Source organism: Cyprinodon variegatus, unplaced genomic scaffold (assembly GCF_000732505.1).
Source record: "Cyprinodon variegatus isolate N-32 unplaced genomic scaffold, C_variegatus-1.0 Scaffold1193, whole genome shotgun sequence".
In the NCBI taxonomy this organism is placed as follows: Eukaryota; Metazoa; Chordata; class Actinopteri; order Cyprinodontiformes; family Cyprinodontidae; genus Cyprinodon; species Cyprinodon variegatus.
The window spans coordinates 33,083-54,743 of record NW_015151646.1 but is presented as its reverse complement, the minus strand read 5'-3'; the positions used below and the strand labels follow the sequence as shown (position 1 = coordinate 54,743).

The following is a 21,661-nucleotide window of genomic DNA, read 5'->3' as shown; positions in this document are numbered from 1 at the left end:
GCCCCATAATCACAGCTCTATGGAGCAGTATCAGACTCATATTCTGACTAGAATTGAGTAGGACTACGTCAGGCTATCAGTATCGGCCAATACTACACAGCCAGGTATAATTTAATCCAATAAGGCGAGCAGAGTTTGTAAGGTTTGGAATGCTTCTTATTTTAACATAGAACCGTGGAAGGTTTCAGCTCTTTTTTATCCAGTTTTGCTCATTTTGATGTAGAGAACAAAGTAACTTCCTGGGCTGTTTAACCTTGATCCTGCAACAGAGGACTTCTTCCTGCTGTCATGCTTAAAGTAATTGGATCAATACTTAGGCTTTAATTAGGGACGATCAGGTGATCAAGACCAGGAGTGGGGTCACAGCTTAACCTCCTGGTATAAATGAAGCATCATCACCTAAAGCCTCCTACCCTGTGTGTTACCACAGAAGGCCTGGTGCAGGCCAGCATCTCTTGAGCCGAGATGCTGTGGATCTCCAGTGAACATGCAGAAGCGCACTTTGCCTGTTAGAGCGCAGCTGCAGCTCTGAGCGCCTGTTTATTGAATAGGGAAACTACAGTGGAGGGAAACCCCACAACTTCCCATCTTCCACAGAGCCGCTCCTCCTCAGGGCAAACACCTCATGGCTGCAGTACCAGACAGCAGCAGCAGCAGGAGGAGGAGGAGGAGGTGACGTCGCGCTGGATCATAACAGAGACCACCGTGCGTCTACAGACCCTTATTCCTATCACCGGAGTGACGTCACTCTGAGCAAAGAATAGGCTGTAGTGGCACCACTGTACCTGCAGCCCCACATCAATGAAGCGTTAATCTGTTATTAATAACAGCAGAATAACATGGAGGTTTAAACCTTACCGTACAAAGCATTCCGCGTTATCTGCCCACCCATAGCTTTATTCCTTAAGGTCCCTTTGACGCCTGCGTGGATTAAAACAGCCTCTATTATTCAGAGGATGCTGCCGTGGAAACGACACGGCGGCCGTGACATGATTGCATCCAAAGGTGTCCTGTGGGTTCTCTCCTCCGAAGCGATACAAAAGCAGGATCAAGAGAGAGAGAGAGGAGCGCACACCTCCGCGTACCGAGCAGCAGAGGGGCGCACATCCCCCCCACCACTCACACACCCTCTCCCCCCAGTCCGCCTCCTCATTCAGGGAGCGCTTCCCCGCCTCGGGTCCCGCTCACTTCCACTAGCATTTACATAGAGGGAGGAGAGCTGGAGCTGAGCCCTGGTTAACACTGTCACTGCCGAGCAGAGGGGATATTTATGGGTCAGGAGGGGGAGGCGTCACTCAGGAGGACAATAACAAGCTCTAATATGGCAATATATGGAGGGCTTTTTCTTCCATTATTGTTCCAAGCAACATTTTTTTTTTTCTATTGAAATAATAATAAAAAAAATAATAGTAAAAAAATGTAACCCAGAACTGAAACTTAGACCAACAACTTTTAACTTTGCTGTTTTCTCAGATAAATTCAAACTACTGTTACGTTTAACTTTCAAATTTCATTTAATTTAAATTGATGCCTGTTGTTGCTCATAAGCAACAAACCACGTGTATTACACTGCAAACAATGTAAATCAAAGTCATTTTTTCCTAAAATAAGAGCTTTTTTTTTATTTATTGAGCAGGTAATTAAGACACTGCCATCGGAACAAGACAATGTACATTTAAAATAAGAAAAAAAAAACACAAATGCAGTCTCTCATTTCAAGTGCATAATATGCAATTATCTTATTTTAAGGGTAAAAATGCTCATTCCATTGAAATATCATCTTATTTCCTCCTCATATTAAGGTTAAATACACTTATTTTAAGATCTGTTTACTTATTTTCAGAATATTTTTGCAGCGTAGCGTTTTTGCATCACCCCATTGCTAGTCACAGTGTATGTTATTATGTAGTTATAACTGCTGTTACAAAATATACTTTACCTTCATTTCTATTTATTTAGTAATATTAACCATTTTTATTTGGCATCTCATTGAAAGGGAAAAACACACAAAATTTATTTTTTTATGTACATGTATATCAATTAAGGCTTCAAGGGGTTAAGTTTTTACTGAATTTTAAACTTACAGATTTTATACTTTTATTGTGATATTTTATTGTTTAAATTTTTTATTTCCTTTTTCATATTTAGTTTTCCGAATTGCATTCTGTTCAGTTCAATTTACAGATCACATTCTCTTCCCTTCAAGCCCAAAACACATGCTTGCTCTCAACCAATAAAAATGTTGTTACAGGTAAGATTTTTAGCAATTTTTTTGAAAAGACGCGCCCTCTCCACTTTAAATAAAATGCATATGCACAACCCTGTACGTCTATTAAACATGTGCAAGAGCATGAACGAGCCCATTTCTCCTTGTGTACCCGCTGTTTAAAAGTTGCTGTTTGCATCACTCATACAAGCTTACTTTTCAAAAGAAGATTTGCAATTTTTCCACTATGTCAGACTCACCAGCGGTAAGTGAAAATGTGGATGAGCACGTAGGACAGCGTTAGGTAAACATATCACCAGAATGATTGACAATTAGGAGGACCACTTATTTTGATGATCCACCCAGAAAAAGAACATCCTTCACCTTTAACTCCAATGCAGACCAAAAGAAACGCATCTTTGCTTTTCACTGTAGAGGAGGAATGCCCCTAGAAGTGCAGAGAATGTAATCTGTAAAAAGCTAATTAAAAATAATGCAGTTTATAAAACTTGTCAGTAATATGTGTGGAATGATTTTATGATGCCCTTAAAGTCTTAAAAGTCATATTTGAATGTCAAATCATTCTGGCTGACAGTGTTGACTGTTTGATTGAAATCAAGCAGAACCGTTTCTAATTTGCCTAAAGTGTTTTAATCCGGCAAAACACTTACTCATACTTGTTACTCCACTCAGGCAAGGAGTAACGAGTACAATATGTGATCATACTCGTTACTCCTTGAAGCACATTTTGTCTAAGTTTTGCCAGAGGTCACAAAAGCCTCAGATACAAACATCTTGTTGTAAAGCATGTTTCATTTTTCATCTTCTAATCTAAAGCAACCATTGGATTATTTTTAATGTGTGAACACTGTGGACTTAATTATTTCAAGTCAAAAAGTCTTCTGTGGCTTGATGCACCAGAAGTACGACAGAGTATTAGGGCCAGGCTAGAGACATTTTTTTTCTTCTATTTCTTCTATTTTTCTTCTATTTACAAGAATAAACTCGTAAAATAATGAGAATAAAGTCACATCATTACAAGAATAAAGTCGTAAAATTATTAGAATAAAGTCGTAACATTACAGGAATAAAGTCGTAAAAAGATGATAATAAAGTCGTAAAATTCAGAGAATAAAGTCGTAACATTACGAGAAGAGAGTCGTAAAATTCTGAGAATAAAGTTGTAAAATAATGAGAATAAAGTCGTAAAATTACGAGAAAGAAGTTGTATTTTATGACAACTCTTACGAGAAGCACTTTCTTCCCTAAAATGAGGAATGTCAAGCATCATGTGAAGTTATACTTTGGCTGTGGTTTGACAAATAAGGAAATCTTTTAGCAGCAGCATCAAATTGGGCAGAATGTCAAAGTGGACTCAGGTTGCTGATTGGTGGAGCTGGTCGGCCTCCATCTGCTGGTCGGAGGTTGAAGCTTCTTTCTGAAACGGGTTGTTGTATTATGACTTTATTCTCATAATATTACAACCTTTTTCTTGTAATGTTACGACTTTATTCTCAAAATAAGAAAAATAAAAAAATCTCTAGCCTGGTCCTAATACTCCATCGTACCATAGGAACAAAAACAGGTGTTAAAAACGCAAAAAAAAAGTGCAGATATACTCTAAGTGCATTGGCCATACTTAGCAAACAACAATTTGTCAAAATAAGACCTATTATATTGTCCTGCAGATAATTTAAATCAATTCAGTTCAGAAATACTTTATTGATCACAAATGGAAGCATTTGGTTTTGGAACAAGATAGGAGGTGTTCCCCATCACTGAATCCATCTCCTCGGTCAGGCTGAGGTTGAAGAGGATTTGTTTGACACCAGCAGTGGGCACAACATTAATCATATCTAGGAACATGTTCATATTAGGTAAATGCACAACACCAATATGTTAAAACTCTGGTAACTATTCAGGGACTGCTTCTGGAAGGTTTTTAGCCTTTTGCCTCTCAGCACGGAGTGCTCAGGCTTAAAACCTGATGGGGGATTTCCAGGTTTGTCTACTTTACTCAAGCTCATGCTGCATCTACTTCCTGCTTAGAAACTTGCAAAACCAGTACACACTGTGCCATTGTCAGAAATAGTCAAACTGGACTTAGAAGTGTTGCACTTTCTGAGCTCGGCCTCATAAATTAACTCCTGTAATTGCCTGCTAGAAGAAGCTACAACTTGTTGCTTCACTGATATGACCTCACAACCAGAGATTTTATTTTGAAATACCGAGAAGTGTTTCCATCTCTAATGGAAGATGGGTTTGAAAAGGAAATCTGCTAAAATGTCTTCATGAACAACTCCAAACTAAAAAGTTCAGTGTTTCTGGCCATCACTGACCTTAAAATTCAAGATGGCACCTGATCACTGGATCAGCTGGGAAAGCAAACTTATGTCTTTGGTCCCTTCTTACTTTGAAACTAAAAGTAGATTTAATAGAATACAGTAGAAACTTTGCCCTTCGCTATTCAGACAAAAGCTGCAGACTTGCTGCTGCAGAGATGTTCCCACATTTGCAGCTGTCCTACAATCTGACTTTCCTGTTAAATTGTTTAATTGGTCATTTAAATGTATGTAGGTTCAACAAATCAAATTTTTGCATCACATTTAGAATCATGAGTCTAATACTTTTGATTAAAAACTCCAAAAAAGGCCCAGATGATCCATCCCTTTTATTAAAAGGTTAAATGATTGTCAGCATTAACTGGACCTTTTAAAAGTAAGGAGCCAGAATCCTGAAGCTAAGTATGGAAGCTCTCCCTCAGAGTGAGTGGTCACATTCCTGACTCTCAGCACTCAGTGCTTCACCTCCCATCCTTCCTCATTCATCTCAGGCCTTCTGGCAGAGACACCGGTTCACCCTTCAAGAGTCGGGCCTCTGACTTGCTCTGTCATCACTTATCCTGGCTGGGTTAGGACTCACACACCAGCGCTGGCTGCAGACTTTCAAGCTGCTGAGACACTTACAGTCAGGTTTCGTAAATATTTGGACAGAGAAAACCTTTTTCTTCTCACTTTGGTTTTGTACATCACCACATTGAATTGTAAATAAACCAACTCAGAGGCAGCTCAGCAAGGGTGTAACTTTGTTATTAAAGTTGGTGGGTGCTGGGTGGGTGCTGCAGCTAAAGGACCAAACAGCTTCCGTTAGGTGTTGATATTTTGCTTAAAATGAGAGCAAACATAAATGGCAATACAGTACCATATGTCTATTTAAAGGAATAGTACACCCAAAACATGATTAGCCTTCATTTTCTACTCACCCCCATGCTGAACAACACTCTGGAGTACTTTTTTGATATCTCAAATGCATCTGGAGATCTGGGAGGCTTCTTGCTGTCTGCTGACATTCAAATAATGGAGGTCTACGGTGACCGAGACAGAAAGGTCCATAAAAGTCCACAAAAAACGTGTCAATATTCCTCCATACTGCTCGTCCAATGTATTCCAAGTGTCCTGAGTGGGTAGCATCCAGAATTTACTCGAAACGAAGTCATTTAGAATGTTTTTAGAGCATAAACAGTAGTGTATAGGATTTCCTGAAAGCGCGCACATGCGCGCTCACGACGCTAAGGAAGCCCGCAGACCAAACCAGCGCATTCAGCTCGGCAAAGAACTCATGCTCTTCCTCAACACTGAAGTCCTCAGACATTTTTCTTTCGTTGTTTCTTTCTTTGCACAGGTAAACAGCACATTTCTTCTTCTACGCTTGCATTATCGGCAGAGCAGACGCTGAATGCGCACTTTCATCTGGCTTGGTCTGCCCGGCTTCCGTAGAATCGTGAGCGCGCATGTGCGCGCTTTCAGGAAATCCTATACACTACTGTTTATGCTCTAAAAACATTCTAAATGACTTCGTTTCGAGTAAATTCTGGATGCTACCCACTCAGGACACTTGGAATACATTGGACGAGCAGTATGGAGGAATATTGACACGTTTTTTGTGGACTTTTATGGACCTTTCTGTCTCGTTCACCATAGACCTCCATTATTTGAATGTCAGCAGACAGCAAGAAGCCTCCCAGATCTCCAGATGCATTTGAGATATCAAAAAAGTACTCCAGAGTGTTGTTCAGCATGGGGGTGAGTAGAAAATGAAGGCTAATCATGTTTTGGGTGTACTATTCCTTTAATGCTTTCCTGTTATTGAGAACGCAACAGTTAGAAAATACACAAATATTTATAACTACAGATAAATAGATACCTTTTAGTGCCTCATTTATAAAGTCCTCTAAATCATCAGAAACATTAATACATTTTTTTACATATATGAAAAAAAGTTGTAAACTCTGATACTGATTTCAACAGCAATATAATGGGCATTGTGCATCTATAGGATTTCAAATAGGAAAACTGCCCATCCATCCATCCATCCATCCATCCATCCATCCATCCATCCATCCATCCATCCATCCATCCATCCATCCATCCATCCATCCATCCATGGATCTGATACCTTCTAATTACCTTCTGAGCAGACTTGAATACCTTATGATGTCTAAAACAACTGTCTGTATGATTCTGTGCTGCTGTTTATGAGTGGAAAGGATTAAACACCAATTTCTGCAGGTATTAATATTTACACAACCCCATCTTTAAGTCATTCTTAATGATTACCACAACGTAACCATAACAAACACCCTAGCCATGCTGGGACCCTGATCAAAATGAAACCAGAACCACAACCTCAAGTTTTAGTTTCCTAAATGAGAAGCTGGTCGAGGCACACATGGTGCGCAGGTTTGAGGTGAAAACAGTTGGTAGAGAGTGCTTAGAGCGCACTGAAAGACTAACCGCGTTAGGTTTCATGTGTCAGCTCCACAGTCAGTTGTAAAAATCTGCAGCTCACTACAGCCAAATGAAGACTGCTCTCTATTCTTAGCAAACAACTGATGAGTCAGTAAACCAAGGCTATTTATTCAAAGAAGAAACAAAACAGGAGTTTATGTTTTGACTTAAGCTGATAGTCCAGCTAAACACCAGCTCTAAGCACTCCTTGGCTATGACATCACCGCATGTATAGATGACTTGAGGCTGGCCAGATGGGCTTCAGGAGGAAACATTGCTCTGTTGCGTCATGCATGATGAAAGCTGTGCTTCCCCCTCCTTGCTTGACATCGGTGCCGAACATTAATGCTTTCCTGGAACATCCTTCCTTTGTGAAGGCGCTTCAGCCTCCAGGTCTAGATAAGAAAGCCTCCACTCAGCTGGACGTAACCCTGCCCTGCAGACCTTTGAGTCTGGACATGAAAGGGCATTACATAATTTTACTGACTCGTGGTTCACAGAAGTTCATCTAGTATCAGTAGATTTAAAGTTGTAGGGAAGTTATATTTAAATGTCAAATCATTCTGGCTTATACATGTATATAAATATACTCTTTATCACACCTTATTGTCCCAAAATTTAGAAAAATTCTATTATAAAAAAAAAAATCCTGTCTTAAAATCTGTTGTTTTTTTCGTTATCTAATGCAGGCCAGTTAGTTATACGTCAGCCTGAACACCTAAATTCGGCCAATCATATATCAACGGTCAATAAAATTTTTTCGGTCATAGCGTCTTGATTCATATGTCGCAGCTAATATACGCAACGGTTGATATAAGAAATAAGAATAATTTCCTTTCCCATTGAGTTTTGTCCCTGTGTTCATGCGGATGGACGTCTGTATCTTCTGCAGGCGTAGAGCTAACAGAACTGGCAGCGTTGCGAGGCAAGGGCTCAAACATGTACGGCTGTAAGCCTTCTACACCAAACCAAGCTTCTGCCGCCCTGGCGTCCTCTTCCACAACATCTTCATCCCCGCTTTCCTCCACTAAATAAAAAATGTATGACGGAGGAGACTCATTCACGACCTCCGACACTAAACTCTCCTCCTCTTGCATGTTTCCACTCTCCATAGCGTTCCTTGACAGTGTCCTTTCTAAGTCACCAATTTAGTGCTACTTGGTCCCAATGGAATTTCCCATTGGGAACCTACTAGCACTAAGTTGCTAACTGGTTAGCAACATGCTTCGAAGAAACCGGCCACAACCAAACTTGCTTGCGAACCTTCTGCCACAACAATCCCACTCTCTTGATAAACGACCAGTCACATTCACTTTATTCACTCGTGTAAAGTCGTGCACCACTCTGGAGATTTTGGAAATGCAACGGTTGTAACAGCCATTTGCCTGCAACTTCATAGGTACATTTATTTCTTTACATTCAGCCTTTATGACACGATATTCATGTTTTACATGAAGGTTTAAATCTATTAATAGACTTATGACTTTAAAGGAGTTGGTTATTTGTTTTTGTCTGGATGATACAGTGCATTGAAATATACAGAAGCCCTCATTTTATCTCTGTCCCAAAAATAACTTTTTATAGACTGGCTTAAAGAGAAATGAAAGAAAGAGACTCTTCCCCGTTGACTTGTTTTTTCTGAAATATAAAAAAAATATTTGTATGGCTGACTTTGCTCTAACTGGTCCTTGAATTTAACATTCCTAAATAAAATGGCTCCTCTGGTCAGATGAAACTAGGATAGAGCTTATTGAGATAACTGACAAACGGGATGGTTGTATGTTACTATGTATGTTACTTTGTAATGTATGTTACTATGTATGTTACTTTGTAATGTATGTTACTATGTAATTGTATGTTACTATGTAATGATGGAAACTTGGTGGGTAATTACCATTAGGTTAACACAGAACAGTTTCTATTTTCGGCCATCACCTACTAATGGCTTACAAAGTAAATTGTAACTTGTGATCAGGTAAATAAACAACACTTAACAACATTCTCCATTAAGTGTTTCTTGTTAGCTTTTATGTATTTAATTTATTATATTATATTTAAAATAAAATTTCTTCTTAAAATTTCTCTAATTCAAATTTTTTTGGAAATTGCTTTCTTAGAAATTGCCTTCTACAGATCTCCCCTTCAGTTAGAAAATAATGCAATTCATATAAGTCATTCTAAAAAAGAGATTTTTTAAAATTTTAGTTTTAAAATATAAAGTCTATAAAAAGACTGTTGAAAAAAATACAAATGGAAAAATTTAACTATGGAAATTACATTAGAAAAAATGAAATCTGAGAAAACAGAAAAGTTACTGTGCAAAACTTGTTTGTATTAAGATGTTTTTAATAGTTTTATTTCTGGTTCTTTTTTTTTTTATAACAGGGGGGAACCCTCCAAAGTGGAAAAACCAAAAGAGTACATTATTCAGGAAGCCTTGTTGCCAAGGTGAATTGAGGAACCCAGTACGTTGTAGTAGTTTGATGTGAAGATTGAAGGGAATCAAATACAAGAAGGTATATAAAAAATAAAAAAAAACAGTAAGAAGCTCAAAAGCTTAGAAGACTGGGTGATGGATCACATTCTAGCTGCTCAACCGACCTAAACAAACAGGCAGAGAGCTGCAGTGGAGTCATTCAGATAATAAAAAATGATCATGGCCCAGTCAAAGTCCAGACCCAAACTCATCTCTAAAAAGACTGTTTCAGTACAGGTGTTCTCCATCTAATGACACTGAGTTTACTTTGTACAATAGAACAAGCTGAAGATTCAGCTAATACGAAAAGATGGTAAAAAATATAAAAACAACTTGCATTTCTTTTTAGCAGGATGGTTCTGCAAAATATTCTCTCCAGGGGCTGCGTAAGTTAATACAAGTTTCAGTATTTAGTTATAATAAACAAAATAAAGAAAATGTTTCTTCATTTAATAATAGCCATGAATTATTTTATATTCATCTGTCTCATAAAAGCTTAAGTTCGGAAAATCATGTATATATCAGTTCAACTCAGTTTCTTATACATTTCATATTCTTCTGCAGCACGCATGGCCTTAGTATCAACATATTCTCGTTATCAGTGCGTATGAAATCGTACGAAAAGTTATGCACACTATTTCGTACGTTTTGGACGTTTTTTCTTCAAAAAACCACATCAGTGCGCATGCGCTGGCAGACAGAAAAAAAAAGCAGATCCGCGGACAGACGTAAAATTTGGAAAAACAGTGCAATCAGCACTTATTCATGTCTCTAACTACGTTGCTTGCTGTTTTATATCTTAGGGTTAGGGTCAGATTTAGGGCTAATTGTAATTCATATTCTATATTCGTGAATGGTGCGTCAAATGCGCATGTGCATACCACGAAAAAAACATCCAAAACGTACAAATTTACGGTGCATAACTTTTCGTACGATTTTATACGCACTCATAATGAGAATAGGTTGATCCGTTCCCTCTCAGTCCCCCCCCCCCATGCATGTGATGTATTGTGATGAACGGTTTGTACTGAAACTGAAATTTCGATTGCAATGTAAATTGTAGTTGACAATAAAGATTGATTGATTGATATTAATACATTTTATACCAGAATTTCCCCATTATGGGACAATAAAGGGATTTTCTATTCTATTCTGTTCTATTCTATTCAATTCAATTCTATTCAATTCTATTCTATTCCATTCTATTATATTCTAAATCATTGAGGTAGAACCATATGTGTTGAATTAGTAAACTTTATGAGCAAAAAAAAAAAAAAAATCATTAGAATACATGGATTTATTATACATTCCTAGATCATTATCAAACATGTAGAAAAGAGATGTATGCATTTTTTTTATATTCTGGGATCGTTGATGTGGGTGGTTAATTTTTCTTCTTTTTTATTTTTTATTTTTATCAGACACACACACACACACACCCACCCACACACACACACTATTTGTGAGTTCAGAAGGACTAATGGTTTAAAAGGCAGGGAACCATCTTATGTGATGTTTAACTGCAGATTCATGTTGATTTGTTTTTAAAACAGCAACACAGTTCTAATAGTACATTAGTAAATATTATCAAGCAATAGCTTTTTTTAAACTATGACAAGGATGTTTTATTCATGAAAAGTATGATGTATCTTGATCTTCGTTAAAAAATCTTGATAACAAGTATGTGTTCCATATCATGTCTCTCAGTGTGTTTTGCTTTACCTGTGGTAGCAACAATCTTTGGTATTGTTCCACAGCAGCACTGCTGAAAGCCATCACTCCTCACCAACACATTTAGCTACGGCATAAAGCTACAACCTTTTCTTTTTTTGGGTTCCTCGGCAGCAGAGACAATAAGGCATTTCTGTGCAACAATCCAGCCCAAGGCCAAGCAGTTCTCAGAGATATTAAAGCAGAGTGACAGATCTAATTATCACCTCCCCACTTCTGCTGCTCCAACTCTGATGAAGAGTACTACATTACAGCAGACGTCCCATGCCCTCCAACTAACTTTGCTAATAACTAAGAGTGTAGTTATCTGGAAACCTGCTGGGGGCATGGCTCAGAATAGGTGGAAAGAGATTTGCAATAAGGCTGGATTTATGAAAGTGGGAGACCATCATTATTCCAGAGCTGCTGCAGAGACTCCTCCAATGCCCCCTACCTGCCATTGCTCACCTTTACTTTCCAAGTTTCTCATTGCTCTTGACATAGAGATCCAAAGTTCCTTTTTCATCAAAATTTAAGACGATGTCACACAGGGTTTATTCTTTCTTTTCATTCTCTGTTACTCATATTGCATATGGCTCCAGATGGGGCTCCAGAGGCAAGGCTGAATAGAGGGTTTTGTTTGCACATATTTGCCAGACAATACCAACTGCAGGAGGCTGACTCTGTCGACCTCTCTGCCACTTGGCATCTGCTGACAGATTCTCTTTCAATCCCGTACAAAACGGTCAGAAAGAGGCAGCAGGCCCCACTTTGTTGGCAGGATGCTAGGATGTTGTTTTATTTTCTGTTTAATGATTTGCATACGTGGATAAAAAACAATCCTGTAACTGAACTCCAGTGGTTTGGAGTGCTTTCTATTTGTGTTTATCAGCTTTTTTAAAGAAATACCTATTGAATACATTCATGATTTTTTGTTAATTTGTTTCATTACAAGGCAATTGACCTCAAATATAAACACAACCCAACGAATCCGCACACAGAGAAATGGAATAGGTTTTAGACATAACAGAAAATGATGGGCAAACATACAGAAAAGATTTTTTTCAAATACTACTGCAAGAAAAAAAGATTATAAATCAGATTTAAAAAAAGCAGCACAGTAAAGACACTTTGAAAAGATTTATTTATTTATTTTTCTTATAATTTATTTTCAAATTTAATTTTTTTAATTTTATTTTTCAATTTTTTTATTTATTTTAAACCTTAATTTTTTAACTATTTGATTTTCAGATTAATTGCATTATTTTTAAATTGTGTTTGAAGACCTTATTTTCCTCCAGAGTGAGAAAGGAAAAAGCATTTCTTTGGCCTGCATGATGTGGGAACAATATTTAAAGTAAAGAGAATTGATCTGTGAGATACAATTTGAAAAGAATGCAATTAGTAAAACTCAGTCTGAAAACAGTTGTTAAAAGAAATTCAAAAATTTAAAATCTATTGAAATAATTATGAAAAAATATATCTGGAAATATAAGAGCTGTAAAAACAAGTTATAAAAAAAATAAAAATATAAAAACTGTAAAACATAAAAAATTAAATAATAAAACACCAATTCATAAAATAATTCATTAAAAATGTATTCAAATAACAAAATCTGCGAAAAAAGCACAGAAAGTTTGATTTCTCAGTTTAATTCTTTTTGTTCCAAATTTCCATTTATAAAATGTGTTTTTTCAAAGGTTCATTTGCAAAACCTTTCATCTTGCAACAATAATGGAACAAAATTCACTCCATAGCCTCCTATCTAAAGCTTCTGTTCTTTGTAAAATTACCTCATCTGTGTTCTTGCATACAAAAGAAAGGCATAGATGGTAAAACAAGAACCTTTTAGTATTCAGACAGAATCTCGTGCAAATCTAGACCAACTGACATGCTTCATAAAAATGTTTCTCTTTATCAAAGTTGTAGTGAGCTGAACCAGGGGTATAATAGGTAAAAGCAATGCGACATTCACTGCGACACACACGCAGACGACCTGGTTTCTAAGTATAAATCAGCCTTAAGATCGCCTCAGCCATGTTTGTTTTGCTTCCGTCTGCCTCTTCTGGTTGACTTCAAACACATCACTGCATTTCATTGGTTCCAAACATTTCTGTATTCAGGGATAATGCATCCATTGGCTTCTGAAAAAATGCCTTTTTTGTGATTTTGTCATTGTGCTTAAAATGTAATCTTAACATGCTGTTAAGCTTAATTTTTTTGTGTGGAAATTAGTGAAATGAATTTTACTAGATTTGGAAAGAATTTTGTGTTACTACACCAGACCAAAAGAGCTGTATCTAACAATATATGGGAAATAACAAGGGATGCCCTGATGAGATATTTACATTGGATATCAGTCCAATAGCCAAAAAAAGTGAATATCAGATTATATTGATCATCATGTGAACCTCTGATAAAAGGGAGCTGATAGAAGGACTTTTAGTTTGTGTAACCCCCATGGTTAATAATAAATGGGTAATTTGTTTTTTTACACCAAATTTTATTGACGATTGTTCCCTGGTTGCGTAATATCCCTTTATCAAGACTTTTCTAATGTTGCACTCTACAAAATGTGTAATAAAAGTCTGTCTGACTTGTGCTGATGGTATCGGGTCCCTCTCACCCCTCGGATAAGCAGGGATAAGCGTGACGGAAAATGGATAGATGGATGGATGCTATTGGGTCAATATCGGTATTGGTCAATACTTGAGGCTGTAATTTCATGTTGTCATGGTTTTGGTTATGTTGTGCTTTACTTTTCTCCATGTCTCCTAGTTTTATAGGTTTAATTCCATTTTTGTTGTAATTTCTAGATTTTGTTAGTTTTCATGTTTTTCTGTTATCCTCTGTTGTCCTCTTGTGTGTGTTTGTGTGTGTGTGTGTGTGTTCCTTTCCCCTTGGCTCCCTTGTTATCTCCTCTCACACCTGCTCCTTGTCAGCTCGTTAGCCCTCCCTTTGTCTCAGTCAGCAGTATATGCTCTCCCTCTGCTCTCACTCGTTGTTGGTTCCTTGTTGTCGCTGGTCCTGTCGTCGCCGTTGTCCTCTCACCTCGTCTCTCCCTGACTCCTTATGCGTGTTTCCCTTGATGTCTCCGTGGTTCTGGTCTGAGTTACATTTTCGTTGGAGTTTTAGATTTTTGGATTTTGCCTCTGTTATTAGTGTTTTTTCATTAAAACTACAAGAACTCACCTCAGCCTCTCTGCCTCTGCATTTTGGGTCCTCTTAACTACAACCAAGACGTGACACATGTATTGTATCAGAGATAAAAAATAAAATAAAAAAAAGTTGTGTTGGAACATCTGTAGAAATAAGTAACTGTTTATGTCTGGGAAGGTTGCCTCAATATGTCCAGACTTTCTAGTAAGAAACCAGCTTTTGTTCTGAATTGAGTTCACTTATCGACTGCAGGTTACAGAAACAAGGGGTTGGATTGCAGAGCCATCTGCCTATATCTGCCTACACTCACCATTACCTTACAGCTGTTCTCAGCTATCAGGCCTGTGGGAGTATATGTTGCTCAGGGTCTGCCCATCCCCATGGGTAAAGGCTACATAGCCAAGAGCTTTGCAAAAAGGTTCTCTCCAAAGGGTTGCCTCTGGATAAGACTGTGGTGGGCTTTCACATAAGACAGCTCAGCCTCTTAAAATTAAAGCCAGTAGACTTTGGCCTCTCACCCTTGTAGAAAACTTAGATTCAGTGGTCATTAAAAAACCCAAACTGGGAGGAGGACTTTGGATAGATCGGATGTCTTTTCTGGCTTGTCCCTCCAGATGAGCTTTAGCAGGTAACAGAGATAAATGGAAGCCTTGATATCTTGATAAAGTGGCCCTCTGAACACCTTTCCAGAAATGTGTTTTGAGCATATCCACTATTGGGGAACATTTGGACATGCTAGAGAGATTTAATGTCATACCTGGTGTGGGGATGAATCACTGTTAATCCCATATGAGCAAGAGGACATAGCCGATGAGGGGAAGGTGTTAGTAATATAGAAAGCTCCCTATTCTTACAAACTTAAGCCATGAAAGACTACTGCCGCTGTGGCAGAGTTCTTTGCAGCTTAGCTAAAGATGTCTTTATTTTCCACCATACAGTATTTTGCATTTTTTGTAGTATTTTTTTTAGTACAATCATTAAATTATTAGGAGAAGTATCCTGTAGGGATCAAATTTGTATTAATATTTCATATCATTACTTCTATTTACATTCATTTGAAACAACTTGCTATGAATTCCTGTCAAAGAGTCTTTTATGTATTGACCTCCTTAGGTTGTTCAGGTGACTGGAAACCAGCAGCACAGCTGTCTTTGGCCAGTGACGGGAACTTGTTACTCATCACCAGGACTGGTGCTTTTCCCTGCATCAAGTCATTTTGTGAAGCTGACCTCACGCTGGCATAGTTGATGCGAAAATTCATGTTATCATCAGTGTCTGCAGGGCCAAGTTTATTCAGAACACGCATAAAATGTTATAAAGATACTTATGATGCTGAAGTTTGTACCAACGTGGCGCACTCTTTCATTCTACCACCACAAAGTGACTAAAACCATGTGTCCAAGAAACATTTTATGAGCAAAAGTCATTGTTTCCTGCTGTTCAGCCCCCTCTTTCAGGCAGGACTACATGTGGTTGTAATTCCTCCCGGAGCAGATCTCGGAGACTTTTAAACTGCGATTCCGATCATCATGAGTGTTTATTGTTCGTTACATTAGATTTATCTGGGGCAGCTGTTGCGTGGGAAAACAAATGAACCAGTTTGCATGGATTTTTGGTGCCATCAATCAGCAGCCCTGCAGCTTGAGTGGTTTATTAGGCACAGCCTGTGGGTACGGTGAATCCTTCTTAGCTCTCATTGGCTCCTGTCACGTTTGGCAAAAGAATACCTTTGGTCGCAAAGACTGATTGCTGAAGGTTTCTTTTATGCATTTCTGCGGCTCTTACCTCTCATTCCTCTCATTTATCACACTTCAATCTGTGCAAGTCTGGGTTTTTATGTTGCGTTTAGATCTCAAGGTCTTGAAATGAGATGAAAGGAAACTAAAGTTCTTTACAGCTCGCTTCCAAAGAACAGACAGATAAAAATCACCTTAAACTGCTGCTTTATGTATGCTCTCCAAAACAAGGGTTTTTTTTAATTGGACACGAGAGGCCACCAAAGATTTTGGCTGCAGGTAATCTGTTGATCTTTTCATTTGGGAGCATATTAGAGATAAGAAGATTGACATTTTGAGGGGATGATTTATTTAAGGGGACATTTTTCTTCCCTATATCTTTGACCTCTATATCAGTTTTTCACTATTAAAATCCAAACGGACATGAAGATATGTCTGATTCTCTGATCTGCGGGGTTGATAGAAAAGTAACATGGGAAATTCACTAGAGGTCACAAAGTTTAATGCAAGTCGAAGTAAAGATCACTACTTTTACAAATTATTTAAACTCGAGTATTTTTGATTATAAGTGCCTTAAAAAGATCTCCACGTGAGACTCAACAGGGCTCTGAAGTCTATACCAGACTTAAGGGATGTCGTCAAAGGACAGTTGAAATGTAAAAAGAGATGTTTATTTGCCCAAAATGCAAAAAAAATCATGTTTGGAGATAAAAAAAGAATACAGCAAATAAGCACAGGCACCTCTAATCAGAGTTTAAGCATGGTGGATGAAAACCACAGTCATTGAGTTGAGATTACCGACTAAAAATATTAATACATTTTTCCAAACTGGGCAATTAACAGGACATTGATCCAAAATATAAGAGTAAATCAAGCAAAATGTCTGAAAAGTAAAAACAAATGAGTGAAAACAAATCAAGAACTGACACAAACAGCTTAGAAAAAGATAGGTAAGGACATGATTGATTGATTAATTATTTTAATAATGGAATTTATTTATTTTCTCATAGATTTAAAACTGACTATGAAACAACTTACAGAATATTTTACTTCTATATATCTAGTTATGCTGTTATAGACTTAGGCTGTTGGAGGACATGGGGATCACTTTTCATAATTCTTCTTCATTCTATCTCTATTCTGCAAGTCTGCAGTTATTTGTTAGTTCAAACTCTAACATTATGCTCTCTTTGTTTTCTTTTCCATCATGGTAGCATCGTTTGGTCTGTTCCTATTTGGCTGTGATGCATCCTGGAGGGAAACGTCAGCTGGGCTACTGCCACTAACACTATAATTCCGTAGAAATGAGAGATGAGCCTGTTTTTTCAGTGTTTAGTCCTATTTCTTTCCTATATGTAGCTATGGGCTCAGCTTTTACTGTCATCACCTGTATGTTATCTTTATATTTTGGCCTAAAATCTGGCTCAGAGATCATCTGCTTAACTATTTCTTTCCTAGACAGAGTCACCTATGGAGATAGTTTAGTGTAACTTTTCTTAACATAAAAGGTCTATGTTGCTTTTGTATGACTGATTCTTTCTCTTTAAACCACAAGTTAGCCTCAGTAGAAGGGTGCACACAGTCTGGTTCTGCTGGAGATATCTTTCTGTTTAAAGGGAGTTTTTCCTCTCCACTGTCACTGCATGCATGACAGGACTGAGGGATTACTGAAGAGTCAAGGACACAAAGAATCAGCAAATACCATAATGTCAGTCACTCGATGCAACCCACATGTTGCTTTAAACCAATTTGACCAATGATCTGACTGGACTCAGACTAAACAACATGTGTTATGCATAGGCCTAATAAAATTAAACTTAACTGAGATGAATGATCTCATATTTTACAGGAAAACAGGCCAGAAAATCCCAAATTGCTACATCTTGGAAAGTCAAGCAGTGGTCAATCTCAGGTCAAATTTCAACTGAAGCCTCATCCTGACCAGGCATGACGGGGAAAACATCACAGGAACAGAAAGATGGAAATATCTGATAATAATAATGACCAATATTATTACAGAGAATCTAAAAAGGAAACCTGATTAGGGCAACACATCTGATTAATAAACAGACTTGTTCTTGTGATTTTCCTTACTCACTGAAACCCTTGTGGGAAGATTTTTTTAACAGGCTAAGATTTAACTCTTAAAACGGGGAAGCAACAACTTTCACTTAAAACTCACAGCATATACAGTGTATGGTGGTAACTCTAACAGTAAGGAATATCAGATGGTGAAACTAATCTTGAGAACAAAAAGATGAGTAGCTAATCATCATCATTTTATATCTTTATTTTTTTAAATAAAAAAACAAAGAATGTTAGAAGTGAAGAAAGACGTTGTTTTCATGCAGCCTGACTATAAATATCAGGGAATTTCAAGGACAATCATGAGACACACAAGATTATCTTGTTTCCATTTCCCCTGCTGATTTCCTGCTGCACTTCCTGGAGAGAAGATGAGTTGGTGATGACAGTAGCGCTAATGAGCAGGAAAACATTTAGGAAATGTCTGAAAAGATGGTGGAACACATGCTCTAAAAAAGAAAATAATAATAACATGTCAACAGAATCCTGTTGGATGACATCTTTTTACTCTTCCTTTTAGGAAGAAAGAGAAAGAGAAAACCACGGATCTACACTCAACACTCTGGGAAACAAAAGGGAAAAGGACAATGGCAAAGGAAGTTTTTAGCAAGATTTTTAACTCCTGATAAATAGTTGGTTTCTGGTACTAAAGCCATAGTCAATGGTCTGTTTTGGTTGATAACCAAGCGAATTGGTTATTGGTTGAGAAATGAGGAACACCTGCTTTTTGTTGATGAAAAAGGGGATAATATGCTGGTGCAGTTTTCTAATAAGAATTGAAACACTGGTTCTCTGTGGTATTCACTCCGCAAGTATATTGAGTTGGAAATTGTTTATTTTATTATTTTTTTTTTTTTTACGTTATGGAAACTGGGATCTGTCAGAGGGTCCTGTAAAAAGGTTTAAACTAGCTTTTGCTGTTCCTCAATTTTTTTATTTTTTTTATGATTTTTCTTCAGTGTGATGGAGATGCAGCAAACAGGTGTTTCTTCCGCCATTAGTTCACCATTTCACCTACTGTCGAATTCCAGCAAGCCTGAACAGATGCAAACTAGCTGGGTGGTCCACTTAATGTAGCGGACCCTCTGCGGTAGCATGCATACGAAGCATGAAGGCTGTTTTATACTCAGAAACCAGGTGGTCTGTTTGTGTGTCGCAGTGAAAGCAAATGCGCCCCCGCCCCTGCCGCAAAGACTGTGGTGCACCTCTCCAAAATTGCAGGTGACCGCAGACAGTGCCCCAGACAGGAGGCCTCTGATTGGTCAAATCTACATTTGCTCTATGCTATGCGTATTTCCTGTTTGGTACCTTATCGGCTTGTTTTGTTTGTATGACCGCCATTGTGGAAAATGACTCTTGAAGATGTACCATCTAGAAGAGCGAGATGCGCGAGAACGCTGGGACCCTTTTTCCACCTGGATCCCTGCTCTTTTTTGCCCCTCCATTCTCGCACAAACTTGCCTTTTGCGTTTCTCTACTTCTTCACAGCCTCTTGTATTGTGGTAAGGAATAACATAGCACAAACCATGCTTCAATATTGGGCATTAATGAAAAATATTTGTGGCAAGCTCATTGCGACACACTGCTGCGGGAGGATAACCAGCTCTTTAGTGCTTACAGTAGGGGCCGGTTTGGGATTGGGCCTAAGACTGGAAACTGCTTCTCTTGTTGCCTCTTCTTTCATTTCTTCTGATTTAATGATGGTTGGCAAGAAACATTTGTTAAATTAGTGCCAACAACTGAAATATCAACTTACTTTTGAGTTCTCTGTGTTTAGTATCTGTGATGTCACCAAATACATCACATTGTTACTTACACACACGGTTAGAGAAAACGCTGAAAACACTGGACGAGAGTTTTAAGTTTTTTAATTAATAACTATAGTTTAGCACAATTTTTCTTTTTTAGAAAAACATAGTATTTTATTTTGAAATGTCAGGTTAAAGCCACTTTTTATTTGACCTTTAATCTTTCTCACATCAACTGTCATCCTCCTTCTCCATATCTCTCATGTGACTGTGCTCAGGCCACACTACTTGTAGCAGATGGTGAAGGAGGGATGAAACTCACCCAATATGTAATCCCTTCCTCACATGGACCGAAGCACAGTGATCAGCTTATCCCATCGGAGAGGGAACAGCAGCTCTGCACATCAGCAAATCTGGGCAGAGCTGCCTCTGTGGGATTGTGAAATTATTTAAAAGCATGTTTTTGAGTTGAATGTTAAACTTTAGATATCATTCTAGTGCTCTAACTTATCCTTCAGGTTTTTATAGATAAGATGTTCGGTATGTTAGGGAAATTCGTTGAGGAGATTCTTTATCAACATCATAACAACAGATAACAGATGCTCTTTGAGGATCTTGCAACGGAAATTCAAAAGGCATATTTACCTTTTCCAAAAGAGCATGAAGCATGTGCTTTTTGCTTTTAATGATGGAGGGTGTGGTTTTATAGCAACTGTCAGAGAACAACCTTTTTATTTAAAAGTTTAAAACAGGAGGAAGCTGATAGGAACTCACATCAAGTCATCACTTCGTGGTAACAAAGGGTCATGTTCTTGCATCACAATTTTAGCGCCAAATGTATCACTGATTATAATTCAGTGAGTGTCCAAAATGTTTGCGTCCTAGTGCTGGCTTGGACATGAAGGGGTTTTCAAAATGAGCGAAACCTTTGTGTGAAATTAATAAAATGATGATTTGTCACTTTTTCAGTTTAGGAGTAATCAGAGCAAGCCAGGCAGGAGGCAATATCTGTGTTCTACCAATCACAGAATAGAACCTGTTTCTCCCAGCTAAAGTTAACCTGGAATACCTCCAAGGAGAGGAGCTAAAGCTAACAACAAGGGTTAGCTTCACCAAGCTAACCTACTAAACACAGAGAAATGGTGTATATAAACCACTAGAGCCTCCCACTGAAATTTGTGGGTTAAACTGGGTTTTTCAAACACATGTTGATCCAACAGGCATTTGGCTCCTTTCCAATTTGGTAAAAAGCTGGTCTGACCCCTGCTGCCTAGCTGCCTGGCCAAAAAAGCTGCCTGGCCAAAAAAAAAAAAGTCGCCACCTGGATTCAACTAAGCAAATAGGTACGAGCCTCCTATTGGATAATTACTGCATGGCCGATTATCTTTCAGCTGGAAACAAGTTATTTAACCCCAACTGGTGCAATGACTTGCTTCTCATTTCCTAAACAACCATGTCGAAAGACACATCCGGTGGTGGTGCTAAAGATGTTAGTCTGTTTGAGAAGGGTCAAATCATCGGCATGCATCAAGCAGAGAAAACATCTAAAGAGATTGCAGAAACTACTCAAATTGGGTTAAGAACTGTCCAACGCATTATTAAAACCTGGAAGGATAGTGGGGACCCATCATCTTCAAGGAAGAAATGATCAAAATCGATCATTTCGAAGAAAAACAACAGTAGAACTAAGAGCTATGTTTAATACTGAAAGTAAGAGCATTTCCACACGCACAATGCGAAGGAAACTCAAGGGA

General features: G+C 38.0%; 1 protein-coding gene across 2 annotated transcripts in view; it reads right to left on the bottom strand.

Annotated features, from left to right (window-relative positions):
- The window catches only part of neurl1 (neuralized E3 ubiquitin protein ligase 1), a 113,598-nt gene that overhangs the window by 72,415 nt on the left and 19,522 nt on the right, over positions 1-21,661 (bottom strand). The window contains exon 1 of one of the 2 annotated variants that reach the window (XM_015401213.1): positions 859-1,132. The exons of the other annotated variant lie outside the window; for it this stretch is intronic. Coding sequence (XP_015256699.1) covers positions 859-892 — 34 coding nt within the window. The 5' untranslated portion in view covers positions 893-1,132. Of the gene's footprint in view, positions 1-858; positions 1,133-21,661 lie in introns of those variants that run through there. 2 annotated transcript variants of the gene reach the window in all.